The 26,060-nt window shown below is 38.2% G+C and overlaps 1 protein-coding gene across 2 annotated transcripts in view; it reads left to right on the forward strand.

Annotated features, from left to right (window-relative positions):
* TMTC1 (transmembrane O-mannosyltransferase targeting cadherins 1) overlaps nt 1–26,060 on the forward strand; it is a 281,941-nt gene that overhangs the window by 231,181 nt on the left and 24,700 nt on the right. For both annotated transcript variants that reach the window (XM_063074874.1, XM_063074875.1), the window contains one exon: nt 11,216–11,324. In XM_063074874.1, the coding sequence (XP_062930944.1) occupies nt 11,216–11,324 (109 nt within the window). The remainder of the gene's footprint in view (nt 1–11,215; nt 11,325–26,060) is intronic.

The following is a 26,060-nucleotide window of genomic DNA, read 5'->3' on the forward strand; positions in this document are numbered from 1 at the left end:
GCTTGCCATTATGGCTCTTCCCCTTCCTGGTGACTGCTGATCAACTCTGCCAACCTACCTCCCATTTTTACCCTCCTCAAACAGGCCCAGCCTCCCCGGCCAGTGCTTTCATGCTGGGCCATAGGTCTGCTGGGCATCACTGGAGGGCTCTCTGCCATCACCCTTCCTGCCACCCTCCTCCTCCAAGCAAAAGGAACAACAGCAGCTGACGTGTGAGTGAGGATTGACACAGCGCTTCCGCATGTCTCACAAACTGTCACTCGAGGTAGCCAGAGGATGGCCAGCATCGCTCTTCTATTGCAGATAGGGAATCAGCTAGGACAGGGTCCTGGGCCAGTAAGCTGTGAGGCGGGACTGCTAAAACCAGTGCTTTCTGACATCGTACTGGGCACTGTCATCCCCTGGGTGTGCTCCTCAGGACTAGCAGCTGGTAGCGCTTAGTGGGTCTGAATCTCAGCTCTCCTGTGTAATAGTTTGTGACCTTGGGAAAATGATTTTATCTTGCAGTGCCTCCAATTGTTCATCTATAAAATGGAAATAATACTAGTAACAATATCTTTCTGGAGTGCTAAATACAATAATGCACGTAAGTCCTTAACATAGGACCTAGCACCCAATAATGATGAAATAAGTTTTAGCTATTATTGACTCTTATTAGCCCAGGGATATAATTTCTTGCTTCCTATTTGAACTCAGGTTCTTGGTATAAAATTAATAATGAATCAGAAGCAGATGGTGCATTTTAACAGTGTTAGACAATATTCAACCTCCTTGAGACTCAGTTTCCATCTCTTTAAATTAAGCAACGGGACCAAGTGATCCTGTAGAGCTCTCCAGCTGCAAGAATCTGTGGTTATACTTATGGCTACAGGCTTCTAGTCTCTCTTGTAAATAGAAGACCGGAGAAGAACTGGAAAGTCTCCTTGCTTTTCAGAGGCAGTATGTGCACTGTAACAACATCCTGCCTTTGCTGAGAAATCAGTGAGGCTCTGGTAGAAACCGCAGGTGGGAATCTGGCTGGCAAGTGGGGAAGGAGCAAGTGGAGCTGACATTTATTGCAACCTCTTACGTGCCAGACACTCAGCTAAGCACACCACCCTTGTTTATTTCACACTTACAGGAACCTGGAGAGGGTAGAGATGAATATGCACATTTCACAGAGTTGGCCACTGAGGTTCCTAGAGGTGAAGCATCTCACCCAAGTTATTCTGCTGGTGAGCACAGAGCTGGGATTTAGACAGTAATCACCTAAGCGAGGGACGTGCACTAAACTGCATCATAAAAGCATCCCTAATAGCTACAGGGTAAATGAATCCTGGCCAGATCAGGATATTCTCAGCTGCCTTTTTTTATAAGGTTCCAACCTGATAGCATTGTTTTTATGCTTTTCCTCAATCCTGAAAGGACTTAGCTTATATACCCAGTACCGGGAGCTTTGGAGTGACACTGACTTGGGACTAGTTTTGCTCTTTGAAGTGACACGCTTGGGACTAGTGTCCCCTCTGCCCACCTCCAAGCACTCACGGCACAGAACTGGCTCTGTATATGCAGGAGCAAGGTCTCGGTGGGATGAATATCCTGCTGCCTGAGAACAGAGCAGGGACCTCACAAGCTGACAATAAAGACATCAAGAGCCATTCCAAAGGAGCAAAGGAAGAGACTCAGGACTCACATATCCTCAGGATCTACTCTGTGGCAGCCCCCGGGTGAGGCCTTACGTGAGCTGCTTTTCTGTTCCTGCTGTCTGTGGCTGCACGGGGTCAGAACTTGCCATATTTCCATTCCTCAGTTTCTAGCTCAGAGGGGAGAGTTATGAGAGGGGGGCAAGTGATCTACTCTCTGAATTTTAACTATAGTGATTACTATTTTGAATTGAAATATTTTTATTTTTCATTCTTCACCACATAATATGAATCTGTGTCCTCTGGACAGTTTTTTGTAGCTTCTGTAAAAAGTCAAACAGAAAAATTAGAATGAATCCCAGTAAACTAGGTGCTATATTTCCATTGCATTGCCCAGATGTGCTCAATTAACTTGAATCTAAAATAAACTGTATAGAATATAATTCAATTTTCTTCTCTATCCATATAGGAGAGATATTAGAGCCATAGAAAAACGTTTGCTCCGGAACGGTCATCTTAGTCAGACATTTACAATTTGCCTTTCACAATTCAGTTTTTTAGAAGAACTGGTAAAGTCTATTTGCTTCCCGCCCCCCAAAAATCCTAATCTATTTCATTTGTGAGAGACGTTTTTAGATACAATGAAAAAACACCCCAAAAAAGGACTAGTAATTAAGAGGGCTGCCCAGCACTCCAACTTTATGCTGTGGTTAATGGGAAATTTCACTGCTACCAAGTAGATCACCAAATCCGTTTATTTCTGTTACTTGGAATTTCCTAAATCCTCCCCCAAAGTCAGTAGTTTTTCAAAGCAAGCATCTGCTTTCAGTTTAGATGAATGTCATGAGATTTTAGAGAGGAATCCAAAAAGTTTTCTAAATGACAAACTTAACAGGTCCTTAATTACTAAAAGAAAATGTGGTGAAGCCTTATTTGCTTTTGCTAAGTATCTGTCATTGAGATAGAGCCAGGACAGTGAGATGATGCAAATGTTTTTACTTAACACACAGGAAAAGCAGTTCCACTTCTGCATAACCAAAGGGAAAGTTCACAGCGAAACTACAAATGTTTAATGGAAAAATTTGCACGTTATGAATAAGATCTAATTTCTACTTATTGTTTCTCATATGAAATCAACGATGAAGATGTTACTGGTCCCAGGAACCCATTCTCAGGAATTTTAGCCTTTTGGAAGTTCCTAGGGGAAACAAGAGAGTGGCGTTTTACTGTAAAATATTAGTAGGTTTTTATTTATGTTATGATGCTTATAGGGTAACGCAGGCTTTGAGACATGGATTAACAGTAAAGATCATTCACAGTAGAGCACTTATAAGAGAGAGAAAACTGCCTCTTCCAATTGCCATATTCCCAATGTCACCACCCAACCTCCCCCCTGACCTAGCATCTGGAAGTCTCTCTCCTGGGGCAAATCAACCAGCCCCTGCCACCTTTCTCCTCTGCTCAGATTGTCCCAAGGAAGTCTTTCACCTTTTTTTTTTAAGCTTTCAGTATCCTGTCACATTTAGCCTCATATAAGGGATCAATTGATCATACAAATCCCATCTACAAACCAGGGCAGTGTTTCTTACAGCCTAAGCTAAAGACCACCCTCAACAGAATCAACTCTTTTTTTTTTTTTTTTTTTTGTCTTTTTCGTGACTGGCACTCAGCCAGTGAGTACACCAGCCAGTCCTATATAGGATCCGAACCCGCGGCGGGAGTGTCGCTGCGCTCCCAGCGCTGCACTCTCCCGAGTGCGCCACGGGCTCGGCCCCAGAATCAACTTAATACACGTATTAAGAATGATTCCTGGGCACCACCCCAGACTTACTGGGTTTTATAAGGCCTGGAATTCTTAATTTTACCAAACACCTAGGAATTTTAAGCACTAAAATTCAAAAGGATATTGATCTAAGGGAGAAGTGAAGACAAAATATTTTAGGTCCTGGATATCAAAAATCAGCTGGTGACTCTATTTAGCCGATAAGGAAATTCAGGGTACCAAGGGGCAGTAGTAAATATCGCCTCATACTGGAGCAGTTTTTTTCACATATCCAGACCTGCTTTTTTCATTCCTCAGGGATCCCTAATGTTTTCATCAGTGGCCATTGAACCCCCTAACAGAAGTTCTGAGAGTCCTCGGTGTCCTTAGTATCACATGGGTTTCCAAAGTGTTCCTTTCCGTGACTCCAAACTCAAACTGTGTCCATGGCTAACTGGACAGGATATGTACTGAGGTTAGATTTTTATTTATTTGTTCACCAATTATGGGCTAGTTAATTCCGGCCTTTTCTATATAATGCAGAGAAACAACCTGTGGATTTGGTAAGCTATATCACGTTTGGTCATTTAAGAGAAAAAGGTTATTTTAATATTTTTCCCTTTTCAAATTAACCTGTCAATCCACTTTAAATGGCTAACAGGGTAGTCCTTTGAGGCTAGCGTTGATAATGGACTTCTGATTTCCCTATATTAGTTATTATAGAGCCAAAACGAATGCATTAGGAAGTTTTAATACTGTCTAATGATGGCCCAGGGGTGATCTGTACAATTAGAGTACATGGATAATTCCCCTTATTAAGAAATTTTATAATGTCTGCTTGAAATGTTCTGCCTCTCTTATGACCACTTCCTTTTTAAGTAACTGCTTAAATCTTTGTTTTCTAAGAAGCTTTCTTGGCTTGGCTGCAGAAGAGGTTCAAAATTGCTCTTGGCTCTTTCTAGCCTAAGTATTCACCTTTAGCAATCACCCCATAAAATGCAGAGCCTCTCCTTTTTGTGGCCCTAATGTCAGCTGGACTGTTGGTCTGCCACTAAGGCCTCGTGACCTCTATGTTTGCCGCAGAGTAAGGCTTCCTGGGGTAATGACTTTTTGTAACTGGTGTTATTTTACACTTAATGCAATGCTGTTAATTTAGGTATGATGATTATTATATTGAAATCTAATGTTGTATCAGATGTAAAGAAAAATCATTTTGATGTCCTACCTAAATTGTTTATAAATATTTTGAAATGTGGAAGTATATTACTTATGAAAGAATTTCAAAAACACTACATTCTCCTCGATTTTAAAAATTAATTAAGAAAAGAAGGGAGGAGATAGGTTTCAATAGGTGGTTTTAGAAACAGTAAATGAGCTAGTAAAAGCCAAAACATATATAGTACCTACTGTATGCCTGAGACACAGAAGTCAAATCATTTGCCTAAGGAAACACAGCTATGGTAGAAGTAGAGTCACAACCCAACCTTTCTGGTTTCTGAGTCTGTGCTTTTAACTACTTTATAGAATTAAGGCAGATGAGCTTCTTAGCAGTGCGTGGTAAGTAATGTGTTCAATAAATGGTTGCTGTATCAGTCCATTTTCTGTTGCTTATAACAGAACATCTGAAACCGGGTTATTTATAAAGAAAATGAAATTTATTTCTTACAGTTTTGGAGGCTGGGAAGTCCAAAGTCCAGCGAACACATCTGGTGGGGGCCTTCTTCTGGGTGGTGACTCTCTACAGCAACACAGGATATCACATGGCAAGAAAATGGGAAGAGCCCTCTCATGTGCTCTTTATAAAGCCACAAATGCCACTCCTGTGACAACCCACTGAACCATTAACTCATTACTCTACAGATGGATTAATCCATTCATGAGGGCATAGTTGTCACGATCCAATTACCTCTTAAAGCCCCCACCTTTCAACACTGCCACTGTCTAATTTCCCACCCTCTTAACACTGTCATAGTAGGGATCAAGCTCCAGTGAGTTTTGGGGGGACAGACAATCCATAGCAGATGCTATGCTTGTAATTTTCCTATGGTTCTAAGTTAGGCTTGGGATGCTTCTGTTTTCCTTAGGATCACTTCAATATTATTTAAAGAGCTCTAGAAACAAAGATACAAAATGGGTAATTACATTGTCCCTTCTGTCAAATTTTATTAGAATATTGGGGAAGTTATATAAGGAGATTTACAAAGACCTAGAAATAAAAAAATAGTAAAACCATGTTTTTTTAAAAAAAAAATAATCTAGCAGTTATTGAATTTGTACTATGTGCAGATAACTGTACTAGTATCTGGAATTAAAAAAAAAAGATTAATAAGATAAGGGTCCTACCTAAGAAAGAGCTTAAACTCTAGTAACGGTCACAGACAGAGTGCGTAACATTTCAGTGAGTGAGTGCAGAAATGCCAAGTGTGGCCTCAATGGAATGGACTATACTTGAAGTTCTATTTTATAATCCTGGTGTTTTAGCAGCTGTGTGATTAGATGCAAATCACTTGAGCTTTCTAAATTTCAGTGTTTGATTTGTGTTGGGGTGGTGGTAGTTGATATTGTTGTCTAAATCTTTAAAATGGAGACAACTACACTTAATTCATAATGCTTAATGAGAGTTAAAATAAACCACTTAGTGTGGTTCTTGGTGGAGAGTAAATATTCAGGGAATGACTCTTGTGAGCATGCAGCTTTAAAAATTTTAAAAACAAGAGGCAGTGACAGGTGCTTTTCACGTGCTATGCCAGGGCCCTGGAGAAAAGTACACTTGAGACCAGTTACTCAGAATGTTCAAGAACAGAGGACAGCTTAGCGGCCAGAACAGGACTTCTAAATGGTGATTCCCTACCATCTTTTTTCTTATGGAGGTACATAAAGAAAACCAGTATGTAAGACAGGTGACATATATGTATATAATTTTTTTCTGATGAGGGGATCATGCTTTGAGTTGGGCGAGTCAGGGAGTTGAGTGGGTTGGAAGGAAAAGCATCTGTGAGTGGTGTGGCAAGAACTCCTGCTGAGAAGTGCAATACTGGTGAGCTTGGAACCACAGCAAAAATCACTGAGGCTCTCTAAGTCTTAGTTTCCACTACTATAAATCAAGGAGATTAGATTATATATGTAATTCTTAAATCTGGATGGTTTTCATTATTCCTATGGAGAGCTTCCTATTAAGAGGCTCAACCTCAGAACACTAAGGTCTTTTTAAAAGCCCCCCACCCAATCCTGGTGATTTAAAGGTACAGTAAAGATAGAGAATCAATGGTTTATGTGTTCTCCTAGGTTCTGCAGAATAGATGCCAAAGGCCACCCAGTCTTGCTGAAGTAGTGGATACCTGGGTTTGTTTAGAATGTTGGTCAGAACCATATTGTAGAGGGTTTTATTTATTTATTTACTTATTCATTTAATTTTTATTTTACTTCTTAAAATATGTTGTACTTGATTTTCATGCCCCTTTCCACCCATGTTCCTTTCCACCCCCTCCTCTCCCCCCCAACATCATATCTGTTCACTTGACTTAAATAGTTCTAGGGATTTTTGTGGTTATTCTGTCTTCTTCCCCTCCATCCTTTGTTTTTGTGTTTGTTTATTTATTTATTTTTAGCTCCCACAAATAAGTGAGAACATGTGGTATTTCTCTTTCTGTGCCTGACTTGTTTCACTTAGTAGAATTTTCTCTAAGTTCATCCGTGTTGTTGTGAATGGTAGTATTTCATTCTTTTTTTTTATAGCAGAGCAGTATTCCATTGTGTAGATGTAGCACAGTTTCCTTATCCACTCAGCAGATGATGGACATTTGGGCTGGTTCCAGCTCTTGGCTATTGTATATAGAGCTGCAATAAACATTGGAGTACACGTATCCCTTTGGTGTGATGATTTCCATTCCTCTGGGTATATTCCCAGCAGTGGAATCCCTGGGTCATATGGTAGATCTATCTGCAATTGTTTGAGGAACATCCATATCATTTTCCATAAAGGCTGCACCATTTTGCAGCCCCACCAACAGTGGATGAGAGTTCCTTTTTCTCTGCAACCTCTCCATTACTTTTGGATGTTAGCCATCCTAACTAGAGTGAGATGGTATCTCACTGTGGATTTGATTTGCATTTCCCAGAAGCTGAGTGATGTTGAGCATTTTTTCATGTGTCTGTTGGCCATTCATATATCTTCCTTTCAGAAATGCCTATTCAGCTCCTTTGCCCATTTTTTAATTGGGTTACATGTTTTTTTGCTGTAAAGTTGTTTGAGTTCCTTGTATATTCTGGATATTAATCCTTTGTCAGATGTATATTTTGCAAATATTTTCTCCCACTCTGTTGGTTGTTTTTTTACTCTGTTGATTGGTTCTTTTGCTGTGCAGAAGCTTTTTAGTTTGATGTAATCCCATTTGTTTATTTTACGTTTAGTTGCCTGTGCTTTTTGGGTCCTATTCATGAATTCTGTACCCACTCCTACTTCCTGGAGAGTTTCCTCTATGTTTTCTTTAAGGAGTTTTATTGTTTCAGGATGTATGTTTAATTCTTTAATCCATTTTGAATTGATTTTGGTATATGGTGAAAGGTACGGGTCTAGTTTCCTTCTCCTACATATGAGTATCCAGTTTTCCCTTAGAGTAAGACTAGCTGTAGGTAGTTGGGCATTAACAGAAATATTTATATAAGGAAATGTATTGAAATCAGTGCTCTAGAAAAAAAATTCTTTGAATTGTATATAGTAGAAGAATAAAGAGGCACCTAGAAAGAGATGTGTGAACTACAAGTGTGAACTAAGGTGTTAAGCAAAACTGAGTAAGGTGCCGTCAGGACTGCAACAGTCCAATAGAATTATAGGACTGTTGCCCCTGTTCTTTAATGTGGGATAATAATTACAGCAACATGTTGTAAGATGGATATGAAAAGGGATGCTACTAAAATCAGAAATAGCTTGAAATGAACTTTAGTTTTCACATTGTAATCACTGTATAACCAAGGAAGTTTCCATTTAGATGAATTATCTATCGTAAGTTATTGTATCAACACTACACCCATTTCATGAGCTCCCACCAAAGGGTGTGCAAGAGAGACTGTAGAAGAAATAGCCTCTCTATCCCTTTTCTTACCAGATACAACAAAATTACCATTTATCAACTTTTGGTGCTTTCTTAAAAAAAAAGCATTTTAGAATATCTGCCAAGGTGGCATGTGATGTTTGATAGCCAGACCTCTTGGAGCCTGATGACTCTAAAAGGCTCTCAAGCAAGAGCAGAACCATCCAAGAGCACAAAGCCAAGAAGAAATGTCCTCTGTGTGCAAGTCTGCATCTTGTAATAGTCATATACTAAACTAATTACATGATGAAATGTTTTTCTTAAGTTCTTTGAGTCAATCCTTCAAGGGATTTTTAGAGATATCATTTTTTAGAGTCCAAGTTCCCTTTGAATACTTTGATGATAACTCCTGCATTGTGTCACATGAATGTTAATGGACGACCTCAAAAATTTAGATTCATAGACTGTGTTACGTAATAATTTCACTAAGTTCAAATATGAAAGATCTAAGTTTCCATTCTAACTGATGTGAGCCATTACAAATGAAAACCATTAAATCATTACTGTCATGTTGTGTTTTTTATCTCTGCTGATTTTGAAGAATATTCAAGCTGAATTATGTTTTTAGGGACTTAATTCTCAACCTTAGTTTTCTAAGTTCATGTTATCCTTTGGACTTTGGGAGAATTTCCAAATAAATGTTGGTAAAGATTTATGAAATCCTTGGAGGAAGAGTTCTGCTAACCATAAAATCAATAGTCAAATTACCGGGATTAAAAAATACATTTTCATTTAAAAAAACATGTGCCAATGGAAGAATTACTTCAAGGTATATTTTAGAATAGAAACCTGAGTATATGTAAACATAGTGGACTTCCATAGACTCTTGCAGACACCCTTTAAATGTTGGTTGATGAAATGAATGAAATCAACAAGAAGGCACTAAGAGAGCTATAATGCAAATTTATTATAACCATGCAAACCTTAAAGCCACATCCCAAGGACAACCCACTTAAGGACGCAGGTGTTACACCTCATTCTCAAGCCCAGGACTGTGCATCAAGAGGAGCCCTTTAGGAGTTAGCTAGACCCTAGTAAGGAGAGCATAGCATGGAGAGCCACCTTCTTTGGGAAATAGCTAAGTGCCTGGAACATAATAGATAATGATAAATGTTTGCTAAGTTGAATTGTTAATTCCAAGGTCTGTGTTGGAAACATGACTTTTTTTTCAAGATCTGTGATAGGAAATTCCCTTCTAGGTGAAATCACCTTATAACAAACTGCTTCTGGCATTTAAGAACTCGAACTTGTGGAGTCAGTATAAGTTCTTCTACATAACTCCATCCTGTGGAAACTGGAGCTGTAGGAGGATTGTAGCGGGAGCTAGTCTCAGCTGCCTTTGATAATTCATGGAGCAGTTCTGCTGAAATCAGTGTGCATACAGATACCCTGGGAATCCTTTGAAAATGCAGGGTCTGACTCAGCCGGTCTGGATGGGGCCTAGGAGTCTACTTTTCTAATAAGGTTCCAGGTGATGTTGATGATACTGGTCCATGAATCATCATACTTTGAGCAACAAGATCATAAGGGATGGGTTTCTAAGTAGTTAGGTTAGGGTAAGCAGACACGGTTTGATGGACAAGCACTCAGATGACTGGTTATGTGAACATAGATGAATCACTTGACTTTTTTGAATCCAAATTTTCTCATTAGAAAAATGAGTATAATAACAGGACAATAAAACCTACCACATGGGATTGTTGTAAGAATTAAATTAATAATGTTATGTGAAAATTTACAAGAGCATATGGTCCATAACCATTGCTAACCAATGAACAGTGAGAAGAAAAGCATACAACTCTGTATTGGTAACTGGTAAAAATGGGGAGAGCTTTGGCTGTGTGCTTTCTATAGTTCAAGGGATTCTATTCTTCATTCCACTTTTTTTTTCTTTTTTACCAATTAAAATGTCTAGCACTTAAAAAGAGATCAGTGTTTGTGGAATTGTATTACTAGCAAAGTTGATCATTGCCAAGTGTATGTTTTTGGCATTAAAGACATTGATATCAGGATAATGACCCAATGTCTCCCCATGCTACTAACAGAAAAGAGAAATTTCACGCACGAAAACGGTAATAACTTTTGGGCCTTGGGTCTTTGTTAAGCCAGAGTTTAATGGTTAGAAGACACAAATGAAGAAAACAGAACCAGCCCTGATTTCTAATGAAAATATGATGATAAAATAGCCAGTTATTCTTTGCCAACCAGTGGCCACAGTATTTTCTAATTTCATAAATTACATATGAAATTTTCTCTGTTAGATCTAAAACCAAAGATTAACATTGGTGATTTGGCCTGGCTTGCCCTGTTAGGTGGCTCAGGAGCTCAGCCTGCAGTGGTGCAGCCACAGGGGCTCAGTCATCCACGTCGTTGCAAACTGTCCCCCATGCCACCCACATAATGCTACCAGAAATTGTTTTTCTGAGAGTCAAAGTCTCTTGTTAACAAACTTGCAGACTATTAAATAAATCTTTCAAAAAGTGCATAGCAGGAAATAGAAGGTAGAAAAATCAGTGGATAACCTGCAGTATCATTTACATCTTAACATCTTTCCACTGAGAAATCAGAGACAGGAAGAAATTGTTAGCACCTTGAGACAGTCTAATTTAATTCATTTTGCAATAAAATCCAGAGTGAATCAGCTATATTTTGCCAAAAGAAATGAGCTTTTAAAGCCTAGTCAGAGTATTTAAACAAAGTGTTATTAAAAGATGTTCTTTTATCTTCCTTATTATCTATAGGTCCCAGGAGAAAAAAGAAGAAGCTATCACCTTACTGAAGGATTCCATTAAGTACGGTCCAGAGTTTGCAGACGCATATTCAAGCCTAGCTTCGTTATTGGCTGAGCAGGTCATTGTTTCCATTTAATTTCACACAGTTTTTTTTTTTAATGCTACTGTAGAGTATTAGTTAATGTTACACAGATTTTTGTACTAATGATTTAATTTGTAAGCTCATATTGGACCCCTGATCTCCCTGACAATTTTTTTGTTGACGGACATTTCAAGCCTAATTTCTCACTCTAATATCCTCTGTATAGTGAAGATGATCTTTAGATAAAGATGGTCCATTATCGGCCATTGACATATTCTCCATCACTTTGGGACAAAAATTTGTCATGAAGAGTACACAGTATTTGCTGTTTTTACTACTATTTACTTGTTATATTTTTCTGGAGAAATGCTAATGAACTAAGATCTCTAAACCCAGTATGGAACCCATTACCAATAATCTTGAAGATCCTGTGTCTTAATACCTGTTAGAAGATCATAGAGGCTTGTAGGATGGGCTTGTAAGAGAACATTTCTCATGGCATAAAACAGAGGTGTGTTTTGAATTCCCTCCTCCTTTCACTTGTGTCTAAATGATTTGATACCACTTTTCACAGTCCTGGATGCATGCCCCTCTGCTATAGAGAAACAGATCTAAGTTGTCTTCTGTAAATCAATGATATAGTTTAGCTGACACTCGTTAGTGCCCTCAATAGATAGTCAATTCTGCTATCACACGATTGCCAGATGTCCTTAAAATCAAACTCAACATCTTGCAAGATGCCCTGTAGCATTCAGTTGGCTTAAACATAATGAATGATTTGATACTGCATGTCAGTTACATGGAGAACAATTAAATTTTTGGAGGTTCCACCCAGAAGCAAAATTAGGACATTCTGTGAATATTTAAGTGACAGAAATGATAAACCTAGTTTTCTTGCTCTAATGTTCTCCATACAGCATGGGTGGGCTTTAGTCAAAAACCCCTGCCCATGGTGGATGATTTTAATGCATGTTTTAGTACAACATTTCAGCTAAAATGATCGTGGCCATGGTCTACGGCACACACTGATAGTCCTCAGCTGCCTTGGCCTGTGTTTAAGCAGACACAGTAGGGTTTTCTGAAGAAAGGATTGGCTCCGTCCGTCAGTGTTCCTTTGTTGCACCTCACCCTGACTCCTTCACTTTCCAGAGGCCCTCACCCTGCCCCTTCCTGGCTAGTCAGCTTGCAGTTTCTCAGACATGCCCAGCCTGCTCCTCTCTTGTGTCTTTGCACTGACTGGTCCCTCTGCCAGCAGCACTTCTCTCCCAGACATCTTCAAGTTTCCTTCCCCCTATCGTGCTGGTTTCTGCCCACACATTACTATATCACAGAGGTCTTCTGTGACATTCTCTTGTAAATTGCAAGCTTCCACTGCCCATCATGTTCTCTTGCCGGAGACCAGCTCCAGTCGAGTTGGGGGTCTTTGAAAGAGGGATGGAAAGGCGGCGAAAATAAAAAACACAGGCAGAGACCTCGGTTCCTTTGAAGCACGTTCTCACCCTGCGGGCTGTCAGCGCTGTCGCAGCCAGAGCGGCTAAAGCAGCTGAAGCAGCCTTCAGACTGAAAACAGCATTTTTATTTGTTACACAACACGGGGGGGGGTTAATGTGGGCATTTTAACTGCATAAACCTTTAGAATTATTAAACCAATAGTCAAAAGGAAACTTTTCTTAAAATTACGTCAGTTCTCATAAAATTAATAATCCACAAGGTTAAATAAAACTCGGTGGCCAGCCAATTCTTTCTGGTGATAATATCTGTTGTGGTTGATTAGTTCGTGACTCGCTGTTCTTGACGTTTTTCAACATTGGGTTTCTTTTCTTCTTGCCCTCGTATTAACCTTGAACTTATTACTACCAGCAAGCATAAATTAGTTAAACAAACCTTATATATATTTTTAACTTTTAAATACTATAAAAGAAAATTCTAACAATTATATTTAAAACTTATAAATCTAACAAACTTATAATCAACTAAAAATTTAATGATTCTCATATTTCTATAGGCATGAACCTATTGTTCATTTGGAAAAAGAATAAAGGATATTTGAACAGCTTTATCATGTGTGTACTTAATATAACGGATGTGTGGCCCAATGTAAAGTGTCAAAGTGCACAGCACCATCCCTCACAAAACCAGGTGCATTCTAAATTCCATCTGTAATCTTTATTTTTAGGAGGGAAAGTTGTACATCATATGTTTTTGTCCCAATATCTTACTAAGATGTTTTTATTTAACTTAGGACACCAATGAGTAACAGGGTTTCTATGCATTCTTTCTCATAAACTCAATTCTTTGTATAGTATCTTTTTCCATTAATTCCAACCATTCTCTTACCATTAATATAATCCCCTGTAAATGACGTTTGCCAACTTAAATCATATTTAGGACGTCCCCTAGGAGGGTACCAAATTTTTCCTTTTCCCATTTTATAATCCATATAACCATTTACCCAGATGGTGGGAAGAGGATGAGGATTTCTATTGTTTATTAATTTCTTCGGTAAAAACAATTGCTCCTGGCTACTCATAAGGTGTTTTTAAAACATCCGTTGGTGTAATAAATTGACTCAAAAGGGACAATTTGGAATTGTTCAATCTTCTCGGATCTTTTGTGGGATAATCTAATTTTATGACAACAACTGTTTGTGTGTCATTTTTTACATCTTTTGGAAACTCAGGAAACCGCCACGCTGACCAAAACATCAAAAGAGAAAGCAAAGGCTGCACCACTGTGCCGAGGCAGAGATCTTTACAGTGAAAACAAATGCTGGTAGCCGTGGCCCTGCCAGCAGCTCTCCCTCCGGGGCCTTGCCAACTCGGAAAGGGCAGCCCAAGCTATTCTTTTCAAGATCCCACCATGGCGTGGACCACGCCATTCTCTGTCACCTTGTCCTTGTCCTTGCCTTATTTTTCCCTTGTCTGTCACCTTGTCCTTTGTCCTTGCCTTATTTTTTTGCTATAGCATCTATAACTATCTAGCATACGCTTATTTGTTTATGATCCTTCTCCCACCACTGGAATATTTGACTCTATGAGAACAGCTGTCTGTCTTATTCATGCCTGTCACACTGTATGCCATCAACACATTTTTGTTGGGGGAATAAATGAATCAATATGAACTGAAGAACATGCTCCCCCAACCCAGTTCATGTTCTAAAATTTACTCTTATATTGCAAGCGCAACTGGACATGTGAGCCACACTGTTTTGTAAGTAAATTGTGCCTTAACATGATGCCCTTGTCCTACACTGAGGGACAGTATAAGAAACAGCCCTGTGAATTATTCATTATAACCATAGGGTCAAAGGCCATCACCCATGACATCACCCAAAGACTTCTTTATGAGGACTCAAGGAGAAACTTCTCTCATGTTTCAGTATTAGAAAAGGCTAGGCTTCTCTTAAATTATAAGTTTTTTGTTGTATTTTTAATCCAGTGCATGAAAAATCTTGCAATTGCTATAAAGGTCAACTCTATTTCCCTATGCCCACAGTTCCCTACACCCCGCTCCCGACCAACAACCATCTGAACTGTACAGATGCTTTTCTGGGTGTGCTGCTTTTACTCCTGGGCTTATAATTTTCCTTAAGAATTTATTTTGTTCAATATTTTTGAAGTTGCTCTTCCTGATGAAAACTATTCTTATGGTAAGTGACAATATCACTTACCTATATCAGTGATGACAGTGTGTTGTTTTCTGGGAGCTCTTCACAGATATGAATGGAATTTGTATCTATGAACACAGCTCCATCTTCCTGTAACACCATCTTTTCCTTCTTTCCTAAATGCTCCCCATGCTTCAAAATCCAGTTCAACTTCCACCTCCTCCCTCAACATACTTCCACCTCCCCATCTCATGGTGAGTTATCTTTCCAAAGAGCTCCATTCATGGGAACCCACATCAACACTAATCGTGTATTTTTATTTCTTGAATTGATACCTTGCTCTAAAATTTAAGCCTTGTGTTGACTTTTAGCTTTCTAGGTTTATCTTCCTCACTGTGACTACCAGTTTCTTTAAGAAAAGCAGTGTCTTCCTGGTAAACCTATTCCCTGTCTAGGGCTTAGCAATGTTCACTGTGTAATGCAGCCATTCATGCAGCATGCCTTGCCTTAAGGTATTTTGGGATTCGGTTACCTGTGGTGTGATATTGACAGCATGTGTCAGTGAACTAGGAGACCTGGCTGTAGACCTCACTTCATAGTAACCAAGTGCACAGGCTTGGGTGAAGAGTCCCTTACCTCTCTAGGTAAACGGATTATAAGTTCTCTTCCAAAACAGTTTCCAAATCCGAATATTAATAAATATTCTAAATTATATATGTAATGTCTTTAACATTTTAAGAATATCTAAAACTATCTCTTTAACACGAACTAAGTGCTAATGAATATATTTAATAAATTCCTTAAGGCTGCACTGTAATTAGTGCTATTGTTTTTATACAAATAAAGTATTAATATGTTAATATCTTTAAAAGTAATTTGCCTTAATATCTCGAAGTTTGTATTTTTTTTTAATTGATGAACTCTAAGTTTATGAAAAAGTTACTATTTTAAAAATGATCAAGATGTTTGGTGACCTTGAAATTTATTTTAGTCCATTCTGCAGTATAATAGTCCACCTTATCCTCAGGACATATATTCCAAGACCCCCCAGTGGATGCCTGAAACTATGGATTGTACTGAGCTCTATAGACAGTAGGTTTTTCCCTATACATACATACCCACGATAAAGTTTAATTTATAAATTAGGCACAGTTTAAGACATTGACAACAATAACTAAGAACAGAATAATTAGAGCAATATACTTTTCACAATTTCATGGATAGAAACTTCATTCTTACTGCAGATATTAGCCACCTCAGCATTTGATTTTTTCCCTTTTCTTATTAATCAAGAACTTTCACCTTTTCTCTTAAAAGAAGCACTTTACAACTTCTCTTTGGCATCTTCTAATTGCCAGCATCACTACTCTTGTGCTTTGGGGCCACGATTAAGTGAAGGTCACTTGACACAAGTACTGCACAATCTGATAACCAAGAGTTGGCTACTAAGTGACTGGCGGGGAGTGTCGACAGTGTAGAGATGCCGGAAAAAGGGATGAGTCATGTCTCGGGGGGTGGAGCAGAACAGTGCGAGATTCCATCACGCTACTCAGAATAGTGTGGAATTTAAAACTTATGAATTATTTATTTCTGGAATTTTTCATTTAATATTTTCAGACCATGGTTGACCTCTGGTAACTGAAGCTGCAGAAAACAAAACTTTGGATGGGGGAGGAGGAGAGAGACGACCGCACCTTTGCATTCATCGTTACTACTAACAAATTTTAGAGCAGGTGGAAGTTTAAAAAGAACAACATATAGGCTTTTTTCCTTGTTATGTTTAAGAAGTGTCAGATGGCTTATTAAAAATTGATTACTTGATAAATTTAATTTTTGTGAACCGCAATGGCAAAATGATATAAAGTTATTGCATTTCACATAGCTGAAGTTGTGAACAATTTTTAAGGAAGATAAATGACGAAGGCCATGATCTCTTCTTACACAGACAGGTCACATCTTTTTGACTGTTTTCCTACTCTAGATGTGCGTGTAAACTGCTGAGAGGTCCAAGAATGTAACTGGAAGATTGAAAGTTTCTTTCTTCTGCCCCTTTCGGCAATTGATTTGAACATGAAAGAGACTGAGCAGCTGGTGGGCATAACTCAGGATTCCTTTTCTTCTCTGACTTTTAAGATCTTATCTTCATGTTTTGAATTCTTTAGCAATAAGAGAATGCTTCGGATGTACAAGTAAGGCACGGAGAAACTGTTAGAGAAAAATCCACCTAACTTACCAAATGAACAAATGGTAGAAAATGAATTCATTTCTTGGTGGCACAACTTTAGTTAACAGCATCCCAGAATTTCAAACACCCAGAATATATGAAAGAATGTTTGTCACCCTTGGCCAATCTGTAACGCACTTTGAAGCCATCCCCTTGCTTAAGCGGGTCATCTTCCAGTGCCACCATCTGTCCACGTGCACGGCCCATGCTTATTGTGATTGTGGGCCAGTCTAATGCTAAAACACTCTTTCCTACACTGAGCTGAAATCACCCATTTTGCAGCAACTTTTCAGAACCTAGATAAAAGGATTCATCTTTATCTCTTTTTAATTTCAAGTTTTTAATTTCAGCTTGGTATTCTGAAATTGCTAGCCTAGAAATTTCTGATTTTCTAGGACTTTTTAGTCTTTTTTTTCTGCCATTCACTGTATTGATTCCTCTTTCCAGCTATTTCAACTGACAGGTTAGATATGAATAGCTTCCACTTACTTCTTCATGTCTTTGAGAGAGAAAAAAAAAAAAAGTACAAGTTGAGATGAGTAACAGATAGAAATTCCTGAAGCATATCTGTAGAACCTTCTCTACAGGTTGACCTCTATCTTAACCCAGACTCTTTGGTTAGAGTTATTCAACCTTTTGTTAATTTATCAAATTATATTACCCTTTAGCTCACCTCTCTCAGTCCTGTGTGCAAGGATATTTGAGACATTTCCTCAGACACCTGCTGAAACCCTTCCCCAGATGTAAGGCTGTGATTCTATCAAAAAAGGGAAACAAGGTTTATTTGGAATGCCTTACTTTCTGTAAGTTTGCTGCTGTCTGTTGATGCCATTCGCCATCCTTGGTGCCAAGAAAACTATGAGTGTCATAATCCCTTCCAGGATTTATCTGGAACTAATACTGTGTTCCTTACTCTGTTGGAACCTGAGGGAAGCAAGTAAATTTGTTTGGGCAAAGTAGATTTGAGAAGGGAAAATTAGAAAAATATGTTAATAAATTGAAAAGACATTATATGGTAGAGCATGTTAATGCTGATAATGGACCCCAAATTTAAAACTGATAGATAACAAGTAAAGGTAAGTGTCCAAAGGTCTGAAAACCTATGAGGCTACTAGAAGTGGGGGTGGAGCTGGTTAATGAGGTCAAGGACCACAAAAAATGATTACACCGTGTAATGTTAAATAAAATCTGAGGCACTTAAAAAGTAAAAAATTAACAAAATTAAATGTGAAGAAAAAGTCTTGTGGAAATACACAGGGTGTCTTGGAGGGTGCTTTTATTGTATGAGTAGTTGAGAGCCTTGTTTCACGAAGACAGTGAGGGAACGGATAGACTGTTGTGGAGAAAGATTTCCTTTGTACTTTGGGACTATCAGCATGTGAAACAAAAGAAAAATAGAAAATTAAGACCTCTAGGGAAGAACACCTAAAGAACTGAGAGGACTTATGGCCCCTGATGGCCATGGGAAGCCAGGGAGAAACAAGATTTTAGGAAGGAAATGTGATCAGGTTTAACGTTTTTTCCCAGTTAAACAAGTAATATACACATATAATGGAAAGTGTGAAAAATCAGAGAAAATAAAATATACTCTTCACCTATAATATAATATCTGGAAACAACAAATATTACTTTTTAATATCATATAGTTGTTTTAAATGTATTGATGTTGTTTTCATATTTATATTTACATACATATAGTTTGTGTCCTGTTCTTTTCACCTTCCATTAAATTATACATAATTTTATGTGGTTTTTTTCTTGGTGCTAAGTGGCCTTCATAAATACCATTTTAATGGCAGTTTACTATTTTATCAAAATGATGCAATGCATTGTAGTTTACATGACAATATCCCAACTGTTGGTCATTTGGATCTTTTCTGTGGCAGTGAACTTTTCCTTTCTTATGACTCTTTTAAAACAATGTTTTGAATCATTTTCTAATGATATAGATTCCCATGTCAAAGAATATGAGCATATTTCATGACTTTTGAGACATTTTACTAAATTGATTTCCAAAAGAGTGATGCCAAACTCTGCCATCAGCAGTGTACAACCTGTAAGTCTTGAATGTTAATGGAACATTTAAATGAAAATGGTATATGGACTGATGACAGTGAGAGAGATCAGGGAGAGAAGGATAGGTTTAAGACTTCAAATAAATGAAACCATATTATAAGCAGGTAATTTCTCTGAGAGGGAAATGAAGAATAGCGTAGGGAAAAAAAACAAAAGAATTTTTTAACCTTCTCACTTTACAGATAAATCTGTAAGGTACACAGAATTAAGTGGCTGCCAAAGGTCAAGACTAGTGGCAGGACCAGGACTGAAACCTGGACTCCTAACCCATCACCCCTTCACTGTATGACATGGGGGTCCTATGATTAGACTGTGGTAATGGGCCATAGTTAATGAGATTGGGTGCAGAAGGGACACAAGGAGAAGAGAAATTATAGAAGAAACCCAGAAGGATGAGTAATATAGGAGGTAGATACATAAAAGTGTCCTGAAGAACGTCAATGCCCCTCTGTGTCTACTCCAGCAAAGAAGTCAAGAAAACTGAGAACAGGAGATAGACTCCTAAATCTGAAGTCAGGGTGGTCTCTGGCTTGCTGTTCTCTTCTGGTTCTCCATTAGCATTCAGAACTGGCTATACTCCAGCTTCACAGCTAGGATTGTAAACATTTAGAAGCCCACAGTTATTTTTAATCAGCCTACTCTTGCCATAGATTGTATAGCTTTGTATTACATTAGCAGTAAAGGAAATAAAATTAGCATTGTTTATGACTTTGATCCACTGTAAATTATTACTGGCCCCTGGTTTATAGCCTATTGAAAAACTCAATTAATTAATATGATACCACTTAAAATATTTTCCTTTCATGTATTTTGGGATATGATTTCACCCGATAACAACAGTGAAAAGAAAATTGGAACAATAAAATGTAAGTTAGAACCATAGATCAAATAAGACATCCAGGGTCAATTTCTCTCCTACAAATGCCATCTGTTGGGTAGATTCAGCCATCCGTACCATTTGCTATGGGTTAAATGTGTCCCCCAAAAGCTCATGTATTAGAAACTTGACCACATTGTAAGAGTGTTAAAAGGGTGGGAAATCTAATTATGGTATTTGAAAGGTGGGGTCTTTAAAATGTAATTAGATCGTAAGGACTGTGCCCTTGTGAATGGGTTGATCCTTTCATGGAGTAATGGGCATGGTTCTGATGGTGTTATAAGTAGAGCAAGTGAGCAGGTTAGTGCTCTTGCTCAGCCCGTTCTCGCCACATGATAAGCTGGTCACAATGGGACTCTGTGTAGAGATTCCACCAAGAAGAAGGCAATCACCAGGTGTGCTCCCTGGACCCTGGGCTTCCCAGCCTCCAAAAACTGTAAGAAATAAATTTCATTTATTTATAAATTACTCAGTTTCAGGTATTCTGTTATAAGCAACAGAAATGGACTAATACACCACTCTACGTGTGGCTAAATCAACTTGGAACTAGACCCTTACTTAAGACTTTATTGATTTAATTATTCAACACATATTTATTGAGCACCTAGATAACACCAAGCACAGGAGATGGTTGAAGAAGCAAATAGCCTTACTCTCATGGAACGTAGAGTCTGGCAGGGAAGGCTATCCGTACAGAAGATTTACAGCCCCCTCCCAATACCTAACACAAGCGTGACAAATGTACAAAGGGAAAGTATCAGTGAGAATGTTAAGGGGACCTAACCTCATGTGGGGAAAGGGTGTATAGGGAGTGGGGGCGGTTGCAAAAGGATGACATTTAATCTGATACTGGAAAAACTGATATCAATGCAACACAAATGAAAGTAAAAGCTTTCTGTTAGAAGGAAAGACCATGTCAGGGCTCTGAGGTGGGAAATAGTATGGTTCTTCCTCTAACAGAAAGTAAGGTGACTGGAAGTATAGAGAATGGGGGCAAAATGGCGTGAGAAAAGTGTAGAGAAGCAGGAAGCTGCAATTATATACAAATGTGGGTTTTCGCTTTTTTTCTGGTCCCATGATGGTTATACTGTAGATGTTTACTCTTGTCATGCTTTCTCTTTAGCCGTTATTTTACTGTTCTTGGCATTTCCTCTTTTAAGTGGCTGTTTCTCTTGCTTAAATTATCACACTTTGCTGGGAGATAAGAAAGTTAAGGATTAGAAAATATCTAACATTTCCTTGGTGGGGAAGAATGCCACATTAATGAATTTATTTCAGTTGGATGTGGAAGAGAATTAGATATCAAATATCGATAGCATGTTTCTCATAAATGTCTATGTTGATGACTTCCAGGTGGAGGAACTATTTTGTAAAAAAAAATGAAAGTTAAGAGGCTGCGAAAGCAGGCATCTCTGCTTTATCTTTCCAGCTGCTATGTCTTCAATAGTTTCTTAGAGAAGATGTTGACATGATTTTAGAGATCCATTTGTGTCTAACTTCCCAGGTTTGTAGTAGTAAATAAAGTTATTTGGCCAGTGGGAAATACCTTATGACTCTGTGTGCTTTACATTATCAATTAGAGTGAAAGCACTTCTGAAAGCAGTTTCGACACACGTGACCATGATGTCTGGACACCAAGACAACTTTTTTGTTCTCTAAATCCTTCCTCACTTTGGAAGGCCACACTCTAACACTCTACGCCTCTGTGCAGTATGTGCGTGTTGTTACAGGCCATCCCATAGGCCAGCTGTTGGCAGAGTATTGACAGGGGACCTGTCGTGTCTCTGCAGTTTTTCTTTTTCTTTTTTTTTTTTTATCATAGGATTTCCTTTTTATTTATTTTTATTTATTTTTTTTTAACTTTTATTTTGTCGATATACATTGTGGTTGGCTGCAGTTTTTCTAATAGTACTAAAAAGTAATTTGCCTTTTTCACTCTCATTCTTTCATGAATGTACAGTAGTTTTCTAGCAGCTACACGATGTATCCATGATTATGAAAAAGCTATTAAAATGCTCTCTTCTTTTCCAACTAAATGCCTGTGTGAGGTCAGGTTTTCTTCATGTGCTCCAACCAAAATATATATACCTAAAAACGGATTGAGCATACAAGCGGATATGAGAATCTAGCTGTCTTCTAATAAGTCAGACATTAAAGAGATTTGCAAAAATATAAACTAATGCCACTATTCTCACTAATTTTTTTTTTTTTTTTTGCTTTAGAAAACAGTTATTTTTCATATGTTTGTTATTTGAGGTTCTTCTTATTTTTGGAGGGAAGGGAACAGCTGGCCAGTACAGGGATCTGAACCTATGACCTTGCTGTTATAACACCACACTCTAACCAACTGAGCTAACCAGCCAGCCCTATTATTTTAAATAAACTCATAAATATTTTTTAAATTTCTCAGCTTCTTTTCTAATATGGTAAATATTGATTGATAATGCTCACATACATGAAAGCCCTTTGGGATCCTTAGTAATTTTAGAGTTCAAAAGCATCCTAAAACCAAGATGCTTGAGAATTACTGCAATACGCCAGTGCCCATTGTCCTCTGGGTCACTGCAGCCTGAACTATACAGGATGTTTTCCAAACGTGTCAGTTGCCCAAGAGAATAAATTACAGTCCGGGGTCCTTTTTCAGAACATCCACTTTCACTTTCTCTTCCTTGAGGTAAAAAGCGGGAATGTTGACTAAGCTTTCTCTGTCCCTCAAGGCCCATTTTGAGTCCTCCCCACTGAAGATGCTTTTGAGAGGAGCCATGGCTGCATGCGGCCCATTTTTAACCACTGCCCTCAAAGGCCGATGTCATTCTGAGGCTGCAGTTGACTGGGGGCTCTGGTGTACAACAGACGGTATTATTTGTCCAAACCTTTCTCTAGGTCACAAGCATTTTTAATTAAAGTTGTCCTATAAATAGCTTATATTCATTTCCTCTGGAACCCCCACGTGAGTAGAGGCCGGGAATGGTCAGGCTGAGTTCAGGACTTCTAGACAGATGAGGTAAGTGACAGTGAGAGCTTGAAATTAAGCTTCAGGGACTGAATACTACTACTGTTTTGAGATAAATGCATTGCCCTTCCAGAGAAGATAGTATTTATTTTAAACCTGTAAGGTGTGTTTCTCCTGTAGTGGTGGTTACCCTTTGTTTTTCATAAGTGGAGTTAATCATTCCTTGAAATTTAGAGTCAAATGAAACAATGGATATTGAAGACATTTTTCATAGAGCCTTGAAACTGCCATTGGGGGTTACCGTGGGTACAGGAGACGATTACTTGCTCTTGACATGTATAGTCTTTTGAATCCCATTACTTCTTCAGACTTTGAAAATTGCATTTCCAGTGGAAACTCATAAACCCAAAAATAAGAGAGAAGTTTTAGATGAAAAAGGTACTATCTTGGAGCAGCAAGAAAGTCAAAAGTAAAATTAGATCAGGTTAAATAGAAATTGCGCTTGAACACTGTTGTTTACTGTCATATTTGACTTCTGCAGTGAGACGGTGAGGACATCAAGTTTATTCCCTTCAGAAAAAACTTCTTTCAACTCACCCAGTTTGGTTATAAAGATGTTTTTAAGATCTGAAGTAGCCACAGATTTTTTTCAAGCACATCTTTATGTGACACAGCTGCTGAAGTTTAATGGTAACCAGTGTCCGCAGGCATCTGGGTCATGATGGATATAGAGTATCTATCTAACTTCAGGTCTGAGGGCCCCTCCTGGCTGCCCCCCAAGTACTCTGTGCTTCTCCTTCCACGGCACTGACACACTGCATTGCCTTCTTGTCTGAATCCCACTCAATTTTCTTTGAGGGCAGGGATGGTGGCTGTCCTGCTCTCTCTTCTGTTTCTGCTATATACATGGTACATGAGTAGTGTTTACAAAATATTTGTTGAGGGAATGGATGGATGGATGGATATCCAAAGATGAAACTTTCTTTTGATGCTAAAGTTATCCTTGTTTATTTCCATAAATACTGCTTTTATTCAGGATTCACCAACACCCTATATGACCACTGAAAACCTAGGTTTTATTCTGTCCCTACATAGCTATGAGATTTTGTGTATCTTAACCACATTGCACCCAAGTTATTTTATTTGTTAAAAATGGTGGTGAACTAGTGTCTGTTAATGTTCTTACCAGCTCTGATATTCTGCGCTTTCATTTCTTCTGCTGAAGATCTCATTCACTGTATTTTTAATAATTGTTTTTAAAATTTTTATTTTAACATATTAGTATGTCTTAAAAGTGCTATGTAAAATAGAAAACTTGATCCTTTAAAAACAAAGATGACAGTGTCAAACACTAATACTGGTCAAATAGTAACACAAGCAACTTGAGATTTTCAGGAACTGATTACCCAGTTTTATATTATTCTGGCTATTCTATCTCTGGTTGCCTCTACGAAATTGTTTATGGACTTCTGTATCAGAAGATGATTAAGAAAAATTAAAAGAAAAAACACCTGAGTTAGTTAATTATTTCTCATATTGAGTTACTAGGAGAGGAACTTGAAGCAGTTGGCTAAAATGCCACCTAGACATGGTCATGATGTCTGACACAGCCATGGTAACAACTTCCTAAAGCCATGGCAGTAGATGTGTGCTGAATGAATGGGTACATGCATAAATACCCAGTGGTACTCTCTAAATACTAATTTGACTTGAGTGTAATATAATTTGTTCTGTCTTCATTTAATACACACACACACACACACACACACACAGTTTTCAGTCTTTCAATAGAGAATATCTTCATAAAGCTTTTCTTCAGTAGATTGAAAGGAAATATTTTGAGAGTTTCATTCATCTTTAAGTTTTTGACTTTAACAATTTGTTGAATTTGGCAATCAAAAAAACATTTTTAGAGACATGGATCTGCATTTTTGCTGAACCATGGATTTTTAATTCAAATAAGTAAAATTTGCCAAACTCAAACCATACCTTTTTCCTTAGTGGTACTTAAATGTGTGGACTCAAACAGATGGCATTAGTCATTCTGCAGAGGGTAAAGTATATGTTACCTTTCTGGGTCAAATCAGATTTTTGCTTCTTGGCTTATTGCTCAGCGCTCAAGGTGAATGTCGAACACATTTATGTTCACAGGCTTCAGGTGTTGTTTCTGAGAAAATTCTTGCTCTGCTTTCTCTTTTCATGTATCTGGTCAAGTGCTCAGTACTGGTAACTTGTGATAAAGCTTTGGAAAATGTTCATACTTAGAGAATATTGAAGAAAAAGTTGTTACGTGCTTTATGACAAATCATTTCACCTGACCTTCATGGCAGTACTATGGAAAAGTGAAATTGTGTACTTGTTGGTAAATAATTCTTAGAATCTGGGAAACCTTGATTAATTAATTAGACTTTTCCATCTAAATTGTAAAAGTGTGATGCGACGATCCCAGATGGTTGTGAAAAATGTACCTAAAAGCTAATTTGGAATTATTAAAGCATGTTAAAGTGAATCTTTAGAGGAGCAGAACATGAGGGCAATTGTCACAGTTGATCTGGACCTTGCAGTGCAGGTTGGAGGTATGTATGCCTTTGAGAGGACAGAGAATCCTGATGGAGTGAACAGCTCAGAGATGCAAAGCACAGACGGAATAAGGGAAGTAGCAAACATTCTGGTGTGCTGTAGAAATATTTCAAGTGAGAAAAACATAAGGCAAAGCCTGCACAATAATCTGCATAAGCCACCTCCCTACTTCCCTCAAAAACCTCCCCAAATAAGTTATACAGTATAGGTAAAAAGAGTGTAATCTTTGTAAATATAGCTATCAAACAACCCTCAAGACCTCCCTGCCTTGCAACAGGATTGCCACTTCTGGAAACATTCTACCATTTTGTATCATCCTTTTCCATTTGGAGGGTTACTGGGGTAAAGGGCATCCCATTCAAACACTATTTTCAGGCCTTTTCCAGTGGTGGGCATGTTGTACAAATCTAAATCCTTCCAAGTGTCCCATTTTAGTAAACATCAACTTGTTTGCC

This window comes from Cynocephalus volans, chromosome 12, assembly GCF_027409185.1.
Source record: "Cynocephalus volans isolate mCynVol1 chromosome 12, mCynVol1.pri, whole genome shotgun sequence".
In the NCBI taxonomy this organism is placed as follows: Eukaryota; Metazoa; Chordata; class Mammalia; order Dermoptera; family Cynocephalidae; genus Cynocephalus; species Cynocephalus volans.